Source organism: Ammospiza caudacuta, chromosome 12, assembly GCF_027887145.1.
Source record: "Ammospiza caudacuta isolate bAmmCau1 chromosome 12, bAmmCau1.pri, whole genome shotgun sequence".
NCBI lineage: Eukaryota > Metazoa > Chordata > Aves > Passeriformes > Passerellidae > Ammospiza > Ammospiza caudacuta.
The window spans coordinates 3,425,838-3,442,967 of record NC_080604.1 but is presented as its reverse complement, the minus strand read 5'-3'; the positions used below and the strand labels follow the sequence as shown (position 1 = coordinate 3,442,967).

The 17,130-nt window shown below is 43.4% G+C and overlaps 1 protein-coding gene across 1 annotated transcript; it reads right to left on the bottom strand.

Annotated features, from left to right (window-relative positions):
• Positions 1-1,109: 1,109 nt before the first annotated feature.
• Positions 1,110-16,005, bottom strand: RAB43 (RAB43, member RAS oncogene family). Its single transcript, XM_058813191.1, has 3 exons — positions 15,796-16,005; positions 7,534-7,717; positions 1,110-6,650 (listed from the first exon to the last, which is right to left on the bottom strand). Exons 1-3 carry the CDS (start codon positions 16,003-16,005, stop codon positions 6,397-6,399), a joined length of 648 nt encoding a protein of 215 aa, XP_058669174.1. The 3' UTR covers positions 1,110-6,396.
• Positions 16,006-17,130: the final 1,125 nt, after the last annotated feature.

Sequence of the window (17,130 nt, the reverse complement as noted above, 5' to 3'; positions counted from 1 at the left end):
AGCAGGTCTTAACTAAAACCTCTCCTCCTTGCATTGTGTTGGTTTTTATGCCAAGCTCAGAATTCAGTACTGGGATCATGGTAAACATGCCTTGCAGTTTAACAGCCAGCAGGTGATTTATTTATTTATTGCTTTATTTATTGATCTGTTCCTGAAGCAGAAGGTGCACCTGGTGCACAGGTAAGAATCTCAGAATCTGATTTTCTATAGGATTTGGGATTGGTGTCTTGTTGTGTGGAATTGTATCTGGGAAAAGGCTTTTTGCTAGTTTAACAGCTAACCTTCTGCCCATAGATGTGGAGGAAAAACATTCAGTGAACTTAAACTATAAAAAATACAGGTTTGGGGTTTTTTGGTTGGTTTTTTTTTGTGTGTGTGTTTTTTGTTTTTTTTTTTAGGTATGAACTACAAAATATTAAGCGAACTTAAACTACAAAAATACAGGGGTTTTTTTGCATGTACAAACTACATAGTGAAAGGTCAGGTCACCACAGCCAATGAAAAATGGTTGTAGTGTGTGTAGATCTCTTGTATCCAAACTATTTCACATTCTTGGAGAATTCCAGGGAGAGTTCCCAGAAATGGGAAATAATTTCTGGGAATCACATGCACTTATAACAAGCCATTAAAAGGGAAAGTTGGGTTTTTTGCCCACATAGATTTAGAAGCTCCAGTTTAATGTGCAGAAGATGAGACAATGCAGGTCAGTCCCTCCCAGGAGCAGATGTTACTCACTGAGTGATGCCTTTCTCACCAGTTCCCTCCAGCACACCCTGCCAGGGCAGTCACAGTGAAAATGAGTCCTCAGAGAGAATTCAGTGACAAATCCAGCTGCAGCAGCACTGTGAGGAGGCAGCTCCAGAGCCTGACAACTCCCCCTTTGGCACCTGAGGCTGTTACTGAAGCAGCAGACAATGCACACCAAGAAATTCAATATTTGGCTCCTGTGGATCACCAACTCCCAAGTGCTGACGCTCAAATTAAAGAGCCAAGCAAAGAGAAAGGGGTGTTGCTTTGTTTAATTCACAGCACTTCAATCAAGTCCAGGATGTAAACATTCCCCTGGGGAGGCACAGCATTGTTCACACTTGATTGCAAGCACTGGGAGGGTTATCTGCACTTCTCCAACACCGAGCACTTGGGGTTTCATTCTTCATGTCCCAGACAGCTCTGCTGGAGAGTTTGCTGAGTGGAACAATTGGAAGTGCATGCATTGCTGGAGCTGATGGACATTTGAGGGTAAGAGGAAGCTAGTTCAGCACCATTTGTTTAATTAAGAGTACATTAGGTCATATCTTGGTAAAAGTAGACCATACATCACTTAGGATAGAATACATCATTTCCTAAAATTGATTTTGTTTCCGATCATATACCACAAGGTACATGCATAAAATAACAACAAAAGGTATTAATTGTCAAATGTTTACTTTAATTAAACCTTTTTTAATGATACACAGTACAATGTATCCACTACTTTGCTAAAATTCACAACAAAAGCAGGTTTCATGTTTAAAAATACTTTTCATAATAAATTCATAAATAGATGAAGGTAAAGTATAAAAAATTACTGTAGTATGCAAGCTTGCTCCCTTGTCTCCTCAAATTCCAAATCATTTAGTCAGTATTGAGATAAGAAAGTTTAAAAGCAAAACAGTTACTGATGATTAGAAATGTACAGCCTGCATCTCTCGAAGAAACCTTGAAAAGCAACAGATTTGTCCCAGAAAATGCAGAACCATTTTAACACTGTTATCACCCAAACCCCTCAAATAATTTTGGAATGCAGTGAATGAATTCAATATGAATTAGAGATTTTTTCCTTCCCCCCCAGAGGTGTGTGTGAGCCAGACTGGCTGGGATGCTCCCTGCTCTGCACTCGTGGGGATTTCACTGGCAGATCTCAGCGAGTGAGGCACAGGAGAGGGAAAATCTGCCTGACAGCACAGAGCACATCTGCCCAGCAGAAATCTGAAACAGAAATCTTTAAAAACAGTTACAAAGAACTAAATTCACCTTCTGCTCTGTACCAGCCTGTATTTTCTGGCAAGCAGGACAGGGTCTGGTGTCCCCCACTGGCTTCCCCTGTTTTGGGAATGGTTTTTGTGTCTCACATCATTCCAACACAACTCTGTGGGGAATCCTTGACACTGCACCACCAAACCCTTTCAGCAAAGTTATTCTCCTCATCAATATTATCACTCTCCTAAGAAAGCATTTATTTTGTCAAGTATCAAACTACTTTTCACACTTTATCTATTTCAATATCATTTATAAAGGGAAAAAAATCTTACTTATGCACAGCATTGAACTAGGAAATGAACATGAAAAATGCAGAATAATCAAGATGCTCTGCCTTTCACATTAATGATTTTTTTTCTCTGATAATTATTTCCCTTTAGTGCAAAACCACTTCCACACAAGATTTGTGCTTTATTTGCAAAGGTACCGAGATGCTTTTGAAGACACTGGGAGGCCTCTGCCTGCAGCTTTCTGGCTGTGTGAATTCTGCTTCTTTAAAGGTCAGGACCTTTTCAGCTCCTGGCTCACTTGTAAAAAATATCTTCAAGTTTCCAGGACAAGTTTGCATGCCATGTCCAAAGGACAATCCCCCAAACCCTTGTTTTCACATATGACAATCCCCCAAACCCAAAAAAAGCAAAAGTTCCACTTTTGGTGAAGTTCTTGGAAATCTATCAGCATTAGCTAACAGGAGAGCTATTAGTGGTTTTAGCTGGGCTTCATTTGGATTTTTCCCCCTGAAAAACCTGCTTGCCAGTACAGTGAGAGTAAGAAAATCATCAGGACTTCTCCTCTGTTCTTCAGTATTCTCATTCTACTCAAATTTTGCTTTGCAAAGCAAACATTTGCAAGTTTCTGGGCTGACATTTGGTTTTATATTGATGTAATTATAAATATTTGTACAAGTTCCATCCATGATGATGGACTGGACGAGAAACTGGAGATAAAATGAGCTTAAAATCAATACAAAGGGTAACAAAGGCTCCTGGGAACCACATTCTGCTGATGATTTCATTTCAGTATCTGCCTCTGCATTCCACTCCCAAGTGCTACAAGGCAGAGATCAATGTCCCCTCCTGTGCTTCTGTAATATTTTTGCACACTTTGGTCCTGCCAAAAAGAAATGATAAATACTAATGCAAATACATGATCAGCCAAGGGGTTCTGCTTATAAGCAATTACTGCACCATAGCCTTGTTAATGTTCAACTGGCAGTAAACAGATTTCCTGGCAAATGTTGGTGCTATGAACTCTGAGCAAGCACTACTGAATTATTCACTTGATGTACATCAGTGCCCATTTGTACCCTCAGAGGTGAAACTCAGCTTTTCACCCATAAATCACAGGTTTATTGCTCCTCACCCTCTCCACCCAGGTACCCTTTTGGTTTCAATAGGATTAATGGAGTTAAACCAACCTAATTCCTGAATTCCATGGCTGGGTGAGAGTTCCAGGTTTGATAAAACCTTCAGCAGAGCACTGAAAATCTCCACATTTTCTGTTTATTTCTGGTCAAGGAGCTCCCAGCCTGGTGGGCAGTGAACAAAAGAACGGTTTGGTAATGAAAATAAACTTTAACTACTGACAGCCCAAGCACCACCAGCTGCTAATCTAAAAAATAAACCAGGTCGTTGGGTTTCTTCTGAAAAAAAATTAAAAATAAACCAAGTCTTCTTCTATTTCTTTTGTTCAGTTAGGAGGGCATGCAAACTTGTACTCCACTTGTTACAAGACAGAAGAGCCAAGAGTTAAAAGACAAAACTGATTTAAAGCCATGGTTCTAGTTTTCTGCAGGAAACTGAAATTGAATTGGAATTGGTGCCTTCATTCAAAGTACAGCAAACAAATCTCTGCTGCTGTATTGCACATTTTCTGAGTGAACCAGACTGACCTGCAGGCAGAGCCTCACCCTTCAAGCCTAGTTTAAGAGATAAATCCAGGCAAATTGTAATGAAAAGTGTAGTGCCTGGTCTAATTCTACTTATTCACTAAACAAACCTCAAAAAGAAGAAAATGGATCAATAATTCCTCAGTTCTTCATCTACTGTAAAAACACAATCACTCACTGGCTGCACTGGAAGCAGGATTTATGTTCATTTTGCTTCTTGTTCCAGTTTTAGGATGAGTTGCTATGTAAACTATGGATTTCAGTCTGAGAAGCAGCAATACTGCTCTCAAATGCAAGTGGGTTTTTCTCAGCAGTGAATAATTTGGCACTGATGCTGCAGGAAGTGGGGCTGAGCTCATCTGGGGGGTCCCAGCTCCAGCAGAACTGCAGGGCCACGACCCGCAGGTACAAACTGCAATGGGTCATGACAGAAAATCAAATGTCTGCAAATATTCTGTGCCTGAGGGGCCTCACAGCAGCAAAAGCAGCCACCAGCACTCAGTTTGAGCCTGGACTGACTTCACAGCTTCTGCTGAGAGCAAACACAGGGAATACACCAACAGCTCCAGGGTTTAGAAAATTCCCGTTCTCATTCCCAATTTGAAATTCCCAACTGCCTAACTGGGCATTTATTGCCTACTGTCTTTGGAAGCAGGAATATCCTGGAAAACCATCCAAAAGCACCACCAAGTACTGCAGCTCAGCCTGCCCTTCTGCAGAAAATACCAGAATTGTGAAAACTATACTAGTTGGAAAAATTTAAGGCCTTTTCATTCTCACAGCTATAAAATTTAAAAACTAACCCCTTAGATAGAAGCAAACAGGCTACAAAGCACACGTCACTCCTCAGTTAACTACCTCACAGTTTAAAAAACCAGTAAGAGCAGAGATTGGTTCAATATTTGCTACAGGAAGATGAATAGGATTAAAGTTGGTATCCTTTAGCCCTTTCCTAAATCTTCCTAGTTTTCATGACACTGGATATGCTGGATGACTGAACTGGTGCAGCCCTCACAGCAAAACAATTCAAGTCCTTTCTGACCTGGATTTTTCAAAGAGACAAGACATTCCCTTCAAATGGTGCTTCTTGAAAGTGACTCCTTCCAATTATCAGGATTGCAAAATTCCCTTGCCATACCTGAACACCTCTGCAGAGTTTAAAAATATTGCTGCTCCTGCTCTCTTTGCAAATCCACTTTTGTAAGGTGCCTGAGAGTGAAACTGCAGAGGAATCCATCAGTACCTCAGCTACATCTACAAGGGACTCTACAGAGCTGCAGCTGAAAGAACAGCATTATGAAATTTGTTCTATTTTATGTAGACTTTTGATCCACTATGAAAGATTTTTCCTGCTGAGTGTTCTAGAGAAATGAAAAGCAAGTGGTAACTTGTGATAGGGAGAGGGGAACATTTGGGTACAAAGCTGGGAGGGAATCACTCAAAAAGACACTGGTCTCTCTGCACTCATGCAGTTCTCAGCTATTCTGAGGTCTTCTTTCCCATTATATGCCCATGCAGTATTTAAAGAGATGGTTTAAAAAACAAAACCAATAAAAAAATCAAATTCACTTATGCCACTGATGCACTCTGGTGATGTAACACCAAATGCCTGACAGAATGAACCCTGTGTTTGACCATCAGGTGCATGGCAGGAGATCCTGGCTACAGCCAGGTCAGGGCTTCTCCAGCTCCTGTTTCCATGGTGCAGGGCTTGAGTTGTGGAATGAAATGATGAGACCTGAGGGCAAAATCTCAGTGATGCTTCCACCTGGAAAGAGGAGCTACCACTGTGCAAACAACAGGCAAATGAAATGCATCTTCCCTCTCCTCAAGGCTGCTTTAAATCACCCCCCTGCTCCAGTGACAGTGCTCAGGCTGGCTTTGCTTTCTGTTAAAACTTCAAATGGTGACAAAACCCGAGAGAAGCTCCCCCACCTGGGCCTGCTCCAACAGCAGCTAGCAATCCATAGACTGCTATTTGGTCCTGAAATCAAAATCTTGGCTCTTCTGGCCCTTGAAATACCATTATCAGACACTGACACTGCCTGGTCACTGCTGGAGTGCTGAGCATTTGCAGAGACACTGTAAAGACTGCCTGCTCCAAAAGTGACCTCCTTTGCCACAGTGCCATGCTAAATGCTCAGACCTTTGGGTTTGCATCAGTCTCTTCCCCAGCCAAATGTGTTCCCACCCCAAAACACCAAGTTCAAAGTAATTTCCTCCATTTTTGTACCTTGTATGAAGGTTACAGAAAATAAAACCGTGGGGACAAATGTTAAGTAGGTTTTTCAGAGGGTTTGACTTTTAGGACCACCTCTCCAAAGTCCCTTTTAAAAAATAAGACACTAAAGCAAACAGGATTGTGTCTAACTTCTACAAAATTGCTGGTTTCACAGGAGGAGGAGGAGAATATGGCTACCATGCTACTCAGCATTAGGGTGAAGCACCATCTAAACTCCAGTAAAGTTAGGGATATCAGCTAGCTCTTATCAGCAACCACACCCCCAGCCTTCCACAACGTCTTTGCTGTCAAGCTTGATGCTGTCAGTGTTCTTCTCACTGAACATGGGCCCTCCATGCCTCATCATCAGCTCGGTGGCCATCTTCACAAAGGCCTCCTCCACGTTGCTGGAGTCCTTTGCTGAGGTCTCTATGGCACAGATGATGTTGTCATAGCGTTCAGCCAGGCTCTGGGCTTCCTCCAGCTGAACCTCTCTAAGGTCACTTAGGTCAGACTTGTTTCCTGGAGGGAAAGGGAACAACACAGGGATTTGTATCTACTTGTTTGTGCCACAGGAAGGGCTTGGCAGGAGGGGCTTGGCTGCCCAAGGAAGATGAAGAATTTCCATTCTGTAGATTTTTCAAAATGTGACTGAAAAGGCCCTGACCAGCCTGACTCTGTGAGCAGGAGCCTGGACTGGACAACCTCCCCAGCCCTTTCCAACATCTATTTCTGTGTTACCCATAAAGAACAGGAAAAGTAACCAAAGAGTGGTGCCTGTAGACCCTAACAGAAGGGAACAGGCTAGAAATTGAAGTTAAAACCATTCTGTGAAAACAGCAGCTGTCTGCTGATTCCTAGGGAAATCCAGAATGGTTCCGCTCTTGTATTAGCAGCTCTACAGGCCCCAAGAGCCACATCTGAGTCCAAAACTCAGCCCAAAACTTTTTGGGCTTGAAAGCAGAACTTCTAGCAAAGAACTGACAAACTCTGATTGCCCCAAAGTCCTTCCAAAATTCCCTGTCTGCTCAAGTGGGTGTGAGCTCCAACTCACCAAAACACATGGGAAGGGAAGGGAAGGGAAGGGAAGGGAAGGGAAGGGAAGGGAAGGGAAGGGAAGGGAAGGGAAGGGAAGGGAAGGGAAGGGAAGGGAAGGGAAGGGAAGGGAAGGGAAGGGAAGGGAAGTCCACAGGAGCTGTGCTTCAGAACTGGGAAATCCTGGGCATCCCAGTTCTCCATAAAATGAGATGCAAAGGATTCAAAGAAGTCAAGCAAAGCAAACACCCCTGCTCCAGTGAATCAGCTCCTTTGGTAAAATTTCCAGTCGGGTTATTGCACACACCTCAATACAAGCAGAGCCAAAACCTGAGGCCACACTGCACAAGCAGGGGCATTCCCAACTCACCGATGAGCAGCTGCACGATGTTGGAGCCAGCATACTTCCTGACATCCTCGATCCAGCGAGGGATGGACAGGAAGGAGCCCCTCTTGCTGATGTCGTAGGCCAGGATGGCCCCGTTGGCGCTGCGGTAATAACTCTGCGTGATGGTCCTGAACCGCTCCTGGCCTGCCGTGTCCCAGATCTGCAGCTGGGGGACACAGCAGGGTCAGACAGGACATACAGTGCCACATAGGGACAGACAGGGACACACAGGTACACAGAGTGACACCCTGAACTGCTCCTGGCCCGCCGTGTCCCAGATCTGCAGCTGGGGGACACAGCAGGGTCACACAGAGCACACGTGTCACTGTCATATTTTATGAAAAATCCCTTTGCCAGGACTTTTCTCCTGAGAACCCTCAGAAATGTGAACAATAATGATCTGATTGCTTGGAATGTGGTTTGGAGGTTGCTTTACCAACAGGTGCATCTTTGATTCGTCCCATGTGAATTGTTTTTAATTAATGACCAATCCCAGTCCAGCTGTGTCAGGACTCTGGTCTGTCAGGGGATTTTATTATCATTCTTTGCCAGCCTTCTGATGTCTCCTTTCTCTTTCCTTAGTGCAGGAATAGAATAGAATAGAATAGAATAGAATAGAATAGAATAGAATAGAATAGAATAGAATAGAATAGAATAGAATAGAATAGAATAGAATAGAATATCAGCCTTCTAAGAAATATGGAGTCGGATTCATCTCTCACCTCGTCCTGGGGACCCTCACAACCCCACAATAATTAATAACCACACACACAAGGACACACAGGGACACGAGAACTCAGCACTCTTGGACAAGTGACCACTATGATTAAGCAGAAGCCATGTATTGTTTGCTTTATGCACTAACCCTGCTGCACACACTGATCACACATTTCCTATCAGTGCCTTTGCCTGTCCACATGTTCTGCATGCACCTCTCAGAAGATGGGACTGGTCACAGCCCAGGTGGCTCACAGCTCTCTGCTCTTTCTTGTGGTCTTGGAATTCAGTTTCTTAGCTTCTTCACTACTATTTTAGCACAGTTTATGTCCTAGTAACCTTGATGAATTCTAGAGGGCCCTAAGAAAATTCTGGTAACAGTTACAAGGGGGATGGCTGGTGCACACTGCAGTCTGAGTGGCTCAGATACATTGCTACAGTGACACACAGTGACACAAGGCAGCTGCTCTCCTCAGCCAAGGGACAGGACTTGATCCAAGAGCCTTGATCCAAATCTCCTGTCTGTGCAATGCATTCTAGCCCTGTGTTCATCTAGCCTCTTGTACATGATGTAAGGATGAGAACATATGCTTGAGAACCTTGATACAGACATATATACAATAACTACATTTATATATATATATATATATATATATATATAATTACACATATATATACATACATATATATATATATATATATATATATATATAATCTATGCTGAGAACTTGGCTGCTCAGAGTTTGTCCCTGCATCACTTGGGACCCTGGTTTCCTGGCAGATTTTGGAGCTCTCTGGTATGCCCAGCCCCAGCCCTTTGCCACCCTTGGCAGCAGAACGGGGTGCCAGCCTGCAGCCAAGGTCACCTGCCGTGTCACTGACACTGCACGCGGGTTTTGGCCACCACACCTTCTGTGGCTCTGCCAGTTGTGCAGGGCAGGAACAAAGGGAGCAGGATGTGGTCACATAATCTGAGAGCACTGAGGCTGCTTTAGAAGGAAATATCAGACAATGAAAGGAATATAGATAAAAGAGTGTGTCAACAAAGTGCCAGCAATCCTAGGTCCCAACAAAGTCAGTGAAGGTTCTTTCAGTGTCATCACCTGCCCTTTTCTGGGTGGTAAAACACACATTACAACTGGGCAGGAAGAAATTATTGGTTAAATACTTTTGCCTAAATCCAGCAGCATAAGAATTATGAGTTTGGTATCAGAGTTGGAGTTCCCAGTACAAGATGTCCCAGAGGAAGAAACGAAATAATTCTGAGTGGACAAAAACAGCATGCTGCTCATAGGGAAGTTCTTCATAAATCCCATTGTTTTATAGGTTGTCTGATGTCCTGGAACATGATGGCTTATATTCCAGGATCTTCTAATCCAAAGTAACTGTGGATGGCCTCATCCTCAGTATAAATCTCTAATCCTTTCTGAATCTTCCAAAGCTCTTGGCTTCAATATACAGTCACACTGAAATGAAAGAACTTCCTGCTATAGATTTATGTTCTGCTGCACCTTCACTTCTCTATCCCCAGCTGATAAATGGGAGACCACTGCCTGTCTTTTTGTGCCATTCCTTGTATTCTGCATCTCCACTGAATCAGGACATAAGCAAATACTGCTGGGGTTTTGAATCCTCCCATGGCATGGACTTTTTATTTATGGTTTCCCCTCCCTCTGAATCTCCTTATTCTGAAGGTTGTCAACAACTTAACACAATGTGCCAGAGCTATTTTATACCAAACAATATGGAACCATTTTTCCTTTTATTTCTTTTGCACAGCAGTGTTTTCTGTGTATCTTCTGACCGTGCTGCATTTCTGAGCAGCAAACTTCCCCCTGGAAAAGGCTGTGCTGATAAGATCTCAATTTCCTGTGCTAAGCAAGCACTCAGATCCAGCTGATATATGTGCAGCTGAGAGGGAATCAACCCCAGCAAAAAGGAACTCTCAGGGCAGGGGAAGGACTGTAATGGACTCAGAAAAGCCCAAAGCAAATGATTATTAATGAAACAGATAATGGTGCAGAGCAGGCAGCAGCAATTAGCAGGGAGCAGGAAACTGGGGGCAGGTTTATGGTGATCTCTGCACTCAGGTCTCCCACCCGCCCTTTGTGCTGGTTAAATCTCAGCACCTGATTAGGTCAAGTGCTAGAAAAGGCTAAAGATGATTACCCAACTCTTGGGAAGGGCCCGAGGGATTCTGTGCACACAGACAAATTGGAAACACTTGAATTAAGAAATAAAATTGTTTTGGCTTACACTTTTCCTGTGGTGTAAATAAAAGTGCAGAGTGACTGAGCTAAGAACAACCCCCCCTCCAGTTTGGAAGCTTGAAAACCTTGTCTGGGCACATTGTTTGTAATTTGAATAATGTCTTCTGGCATTAAGAACACACACTATAGACACAGCAAGGAGGTATTACGAACCAGATCACTTAATATAAAGCAAATTGTATTTCTAAAGGAAAAATACGGCTAGTTTGCTCGACAGCATCTTTAGAAAATTCTAAGAAAAATATTTTCATGTAACATTAATCAGTCTGATACGTGGTTAAAAATATAATTTAAGTAATTACAAAAATACCAGTTCTGATCCTAAGTAAACACTATTTTCTCCAGCATATCTACAGAGATAAATTTCACAGAATTCTACTGAAAAAGAACCATGACAACTATAAAAAATACCAGTCACAACTATAACCTTAACCAGCTTGTGCACAGAAAAAGTTTTATATAGTATTTCTGTTAAACTATATTTACAAGCACATAACTCTTGATAAAAAATAACAACTGAAAACTCTTTGAAAAAAAAAAAAGTAGTCATAGTATTTCTCATTCCTAAGTCCCTCAGTTTAAGTTAAAAGTTAAATACCAAAAGAACTGTACTAGCCACAGGTTAATAATAAAGATATGCTCATGTATTCTTTTGTATTGTACCAGTGTATGATGTATGTTGTAAATGACATCATAATTATTTTTATATTATTTATTAAAATAAATAAAATGTAATTAATACAATTTAATATTTTAGTAATAATTAATACCACTAATTAATAATGTTTAATTATTACTTGATAATAATACTTAATATTTAATTTCTTATGGTTAATTTAAATGCTTCAGCTTTGTAAATAACATGATGGCAGCCACGTCTGTCACTCAGTAACCTTTTAAAGCTGTTCCTGATTTTGTAATTACTTTGGCAACTCCTTTGGTGTGAGAGAAGCTGGGATTGCTGGAGAATTGTGCTAAACTCATTTGAAACTACTAATTAGAAACACCTATGAAATCAGAGATTGGTGGCAGGGGGACCACTGCTAGGAACAGAAGAGAGCAGGGAATAAATACTCCTTGTGCAGAAGGAATACGGCAGAATAAAGGAGCCACCTCTGTCATTGTTTCACTAATTGTTTCACCTACTGAATACTCAATTACTCACAAATGTTAATTGTTTCACCACTGAATACTCATTTACTCGCAAAGCTGGTTGTTTTGATCTCCTCTCAGCTTGGAACTTTTTGGACAGCCACACTCCTCATGGTGGCACACAAGGGACAGTGAGAGACCCCAGAAAAATTCTGGGACAAGGAGTGTTTCAGCTGGATGTAAGAGGAAAAGAGAAGGTGGTAAAATTCATGGAGGTTCCCTGGAAGATCATCCTGGGATGTCTCTGCTCAGGCTTACAGAAAGCAGATTTTGAACTACAGGGACAGAGAAAATGCTGAGGATGTGAGTGGCAGGTTGAGCACAGTAAATGGCCATTATCAAATGTGGCCAATGTGGCTGCTTCTGCATTGATCAACGTATTCTTTATCAAAGGTTAATGCTTAACAGATGGCCCCAAGACACAGTAAATAATTTCTCCCTCCCTTACTTCCTACATAATTTATTAAGTACTTTCCTGATTCTTCTAAAGTAGCACAGTTCAGGTGTGTTTGTGCTTGTGGAGCAGCATAAATAATGACAAAGTGCATCCTCCAGCTGACACCTTCCTTTGCAAAAATAGAAATGTCACTTTTGCAGCTAAATTCCATAAAATTTCCCAGCAGTGAAACTGGATCTAAAGACTGTGCTAAATGACTCTTAACCAGCTGTGTCTGAGTCCTGTCATCTCAAATGGCAAACAAAAACATATATTCCTGTAGGCTGGCAAATCACAACACTTGCTCCTAAAAACATTTACTGAAACAGCCTTGCAACTTAATCCAGGCAGTTTCTGCCAAAAGCAACATCTCTGTGGCACTGTATTTCAATTTAAAGTGATATTCATAGAGCAGGGAGGATAAACTGCACCATTCAAATGTTTCCCTACACTATTTTCAGAGAATGAGGAATCCCTCTTTTTTGGGAATGCAGGTTATGAGTGTGAAAGGAGTTGACAGAGAGCTACATTTTCCTCTGGATATCAAAGAATATTGCTTCCAATACCTCTGCTTTTATCTGTGCAGCTAAGTTATTAAATCCCCAGTCAGGATACAGGACACTTGACAATTGTTGACACAAATCTGTATTAGTGGCAATTTGGCCAGATCACGACAGAAAATATATTTTGGGCCATTCTGAAAGGGATGCAGTTCACAGCCATGAGGCCTGAATCAAAACAAATAATCTTGGTAACTTATGAGCTGAAAAAGCCTGTAAATGAAAAAGTGCAATGGTATTTCTCCATTTAAATACCTCTTCAAATAAAGAAAGATTTGCTGTAAAAGGAACATGTTCGCAACTGTTCTTCTCTCCTGCTACTTTCTGAAAGTTATACTGAGGGAGAAAAACTGTGGGATAGAGGAAAAAACACTTTATGTAAAACACTATGAACTGACAGCATAAAGTAGGCATTAAAGGCAATTAATTAGCTCACAGGAGGTAATTCATCAAAAGAAAAATACTTTTGTTATTACTAAACATGATTTATGGACTTGGACTTAGGAATGTCCTTGCCTATCATTATGTAAAATGTTGGTTCCAGCATTTTATAAATATCTTTTCTTACAGTGACATAACAGTTATAAAACGTTTTTGTTCTGTTTGCCAGATTTTTTCTACCACTCAAAGAACAAGTAATTATTTTATCAATAGGACTTTAATCACTATGCATTAAGTGATTAACAAGACCAACTTTTAGGCACTACAGTCTGCACTCTAGGATTCAGAGAAATCTGCTTTTAGAGAAAGCACTATGCCACAATTTCAAACAGCATGTACTGGAACATTTCTGTAAATGAAGACAGCCTGCAGACATTTCACAAAGCTGATCTCTTTCTATATGAAGTTTAGTCAGCTCCAGCACTGTGTGGAACTCCACGTGAGACACTTGAAAGAAAACAGCTGCAAGGTGCAAGGAAAGCCTCAAGTTTCATAAATAATTAAAAAAAAAAGTTATTTGCAGCACCTTAATCTTCAGTATTCCAACAGGCATCTTTTCCCTTATCAAAAAAAAAAACCAAAAAAAAAAAAAAAAAACCCAAAACAAACAAAAACAAACCAACACTCCACATCAAAAGAAAGCGAGACCTAAAATCCTTGGGTTCCAAATGTTTCAGAAATGTTATGTAACTGTGACAGGAACATCTGAAGTTTGAAGAGAGGCACATTTAACCTAAATTGTTTGTTTCAATCTCAAAATAAGTGTTGGGTTGCAGTGCTACCCTTAGCCAGACTAAAAATGAAGTTCAGGCCACTGGGGAGGGGGGACAAGTTTTTGTAGACACTTCGTTTTGAAGGAATTTCTTAAGATGAGCCTCTAAAACATTACAACAACAGGAATTATCTCATTCCTGCACCATTTGCTAAATAGAAAACAATTACTGTCTGAAGCAGCATAAACCCCTAAGGAAACCAAAGCAGCAGACAATTACCTGGCCTGTTTTTGTGAGGCAAGAAGTGCAAGCAGATTGTGGAAGGGAGCTCAAAAAAGCGCAAGGAAATGCTTCTTTATTTCCTGATTCCAAAAGCAGGCTGAGCAAAGCTAACCCAGGTTAGATGGGCTGCTCTGAAATCTCAATCCAACTGGAAAACTCTGATTTAAACCTCACACACACCCCACATCTTAACTGACCAAACAAAACCCCCCCCAAGCAAATGCTTTCATTTTCAGGCTGTGTCCCTGACCCAGCAGCTGACAAAAGTATCTGTAAGGTCAATCAGCAAATGTTGGATTAATTTCCCTAAAGTAACACTTAAAATACTCTTCTTCAATATCTGCATTCCTCATTTTTTTCTAAGTGGAAGGGCAGAACAGCCCAAACAAAGCTTCAAGACCTTGAACTTCCTGCCTTGTTTTTGGTAAAACACTTAGAAATAATTGAGGATTTGTTACAGCCAGGCTGCTAATACTGAAATACCATGTGTAAGCAGTGACAATATGAAAATGCACACCTGGGAAGTTCTGGCTGGGTTCCTGGGGCACTCCTGCAGTGCCTGGCACCAGGAACAGACACAATTGTCACTCTCTGTACGCCCGGCATTTAAACAGAGGCAGATTTCCACCTTAAAGGAGAAGCCCCACTCCTCATTGCCAGGAAGGGTGGGAGAGGCACGGCCAGCTCAAACAGAAAACCTGAGTTTGTTCTTCAGCCCCCCAGGCAGGTGTGACAGGGAAAGGTGTGACACTAACAAGGAAATAAACACTGCTGCAGGGCATGGCCACTGCTAATCCCTCTCTTTTCCTTAAAAATGCCTTCATTTCTGTTTTCTGCAATTTTCTCACCTTAATACTCAAAGATAATTTACATGAAAAAAACCAACAGAGGACTTTGACACCTACTTTGGTAAACACAGGCCAAAACTTCACCGCATCACTGCATTTGTGTGTCACCAAAAGCTTTACAATTCCGTCATCTTCCTCCAGGCAGTGACTGAATTAAATGCCTTTTAGTCCTACTGGAGATAAGGATAGCTGCAGAACCCCATTCTGGAGGGGATGGTGAAGGGACTAATCTACTATATTCATAACTTTCACTAAAAACTATATAACCTATTTATATAGTTTATCTACTATAAACCCTAAATGCTTTAAACATTTTCTCCCCACTGTTCACTCCTGCGCTCAGAGGGTGAAAACAGTTGCAGAAATCTGTGCTACTGAGAATCTGAGGATAGATCCATGGGATACCTGTCCTGAACTCTTTCTAGCCCTAACAACCAGCTGATTTCCTCCAGCATAACCAAAAAAAAAAAAAAAAAAAAAAAGGAAAAAAAGAAAAAAAGCAGATGTCAAATTTAGAGTTTATTGAAGAACCGTGAAACCGGCACTTCCTGTGACACCCTGTAAACAGTGTCTTAAGATAATAGCATGCCTAATTTAAGAACCTTCTCTCAATCTGCCAGTTCCACATCCCTTTCTGAAAACACGGCAGCCCAGCTGAGCTTTCTTCTGCCTTGAAAACACCCTAGAAAGGAGCCTGAGCAGAGAGCGCTGCGGCTGCGGCTGCCGCGGCCGGGCTCTGGGCGGCTCTGGGCGGAACCGGCCCGGCCCGGCCCGGCCCTGGGCGCGCTCGGTGCCGCCCGGACCCCGCGGGCCCAGCGCCCTCACCTTCACCCGCTTGCCCTGGATCTCCAGGCTCTTCATGGTGAAGTCCACGCCGATGGTGCTGCCCTGGCGCTCGGAGAAGGCCCCGGTCTTGAAGCGCTGCACCAGGCAGGTCTTGCCCACGCTGGCGTCGCCGATCAGCACCAGCTTGAAGAGGAAGTCGTAGCTCTCCTCGGGGTCGGGGCCGGCGCCCAGCGCGGCCACTCCGGGCATGGCGGGGCGCGCTGCGGCCGAGGGCAGCCGGCTCTGCGCAGCCCAGCGCCCGCCGCGGCCCCGCACCGGGACCGCCCCTGCCCGGCCCCGTTACCGCGCCGGGACCGCCCCGCTCCGCCCGGATCTGCTCCGGGACCGCCCCTGCCCGGCCCGCCCCGCCTGGCCCCGGGACCGCGCCGGATCCGCTCCGGGACCGCCCCTGCCTGCCCGGCCCGGCCCCGCCCGCGGCCGGGCTGTGACGGCTCCGTGCAGGGATCGCTGCCCCGGCACACCCGGGCCGGCAGCACCGAGCGGGGATCGGTCGCTGCCCCGGGCCCGGTCGCTGCCCCGGCACACCCGTTCGGGCCGCAGGTCCCCAGTGTGTGGCGGTGCCACCACCCCGGGCCGTGCCGTGCCGGCCCACACGCGGTCCCGGTCCCGTGGTGCTGCGGAGCCCTCGGTCGCTGCCCGGGCGCAGGATCGCACAGGCCGGTGTTCGCCGCATCCTCGCCGCAGAGACACATTTTGTGACACATTTTGTGTTGAGTTCTGCTGGTTTCGTGTATTCCTGTTACAGAAACAAATAGGTGCCGCTGCCCTCAGCTCCAGGAAGCGCAGCTGGCCTGCCTGGTTGCTGCTCTCAGCACTGCGCTGGGTGTGGTTTGTTTGCACAGCACAGAACAAGGCTCAGGGCTATGGCTTTTCACCCTTGCGAGGTTCTGTGGGCTCAGAGACGGCTTTGGAGCTGTTAGCATCCAGCTCCGTGTCTGCCGTGTGCACATGGATGTGTGTGACCATTACACCACGCACTGCTTCTGTGTTTTAAGATAAATATATCTCAAGAGTCTGGAATTACTTGTTTTAACTGCTACCTGGGTTATCTGCAAAGAAAAGCACTCTTTAACAGGTACTCTCCTTGTATCAAGATGCTTATAAAATCAAGAAGCTTATAAAAATAAAATTTACAAATTAAATACACTGTCAGAGCACATTTTGTTGTCCTGTTCTTTGTACCAAAGACAAGCAAAATGACATCTTCACCGTTTCAGGTTATAAAACTGTGACATTAAAGAGTGAGTTAAATTGTCCCACAGGTAGTTGGGCAGGAGGAGAGCAACCTGGTTATTTCTGAGCCAGCACAGCCAA

Coding starts and splice junctions, on each gene's coding strand:
- RAB43 (XM_058813191.1), bottom strand. CDS start 16,005: ATGCCCGGAGTGGCCGCGCTGGGCGCCGGCCCCGACCCCGAGGAGAGC. Junction 7,718..15,795: donor TCCAGGGCAAGCGGGTGAAG/GTGAGGGCGCTG, acceptor TGTGTCCCCCAG/CTGCAGATCTGGGACACGGC. Junction 6,651..7,533: donor CATCGTGCAGCTGCTCATCG/GTGAGTTGGGAA, acceptor CTTTCCCTCCAG/GAAACAAGTCTGACCTAAGT.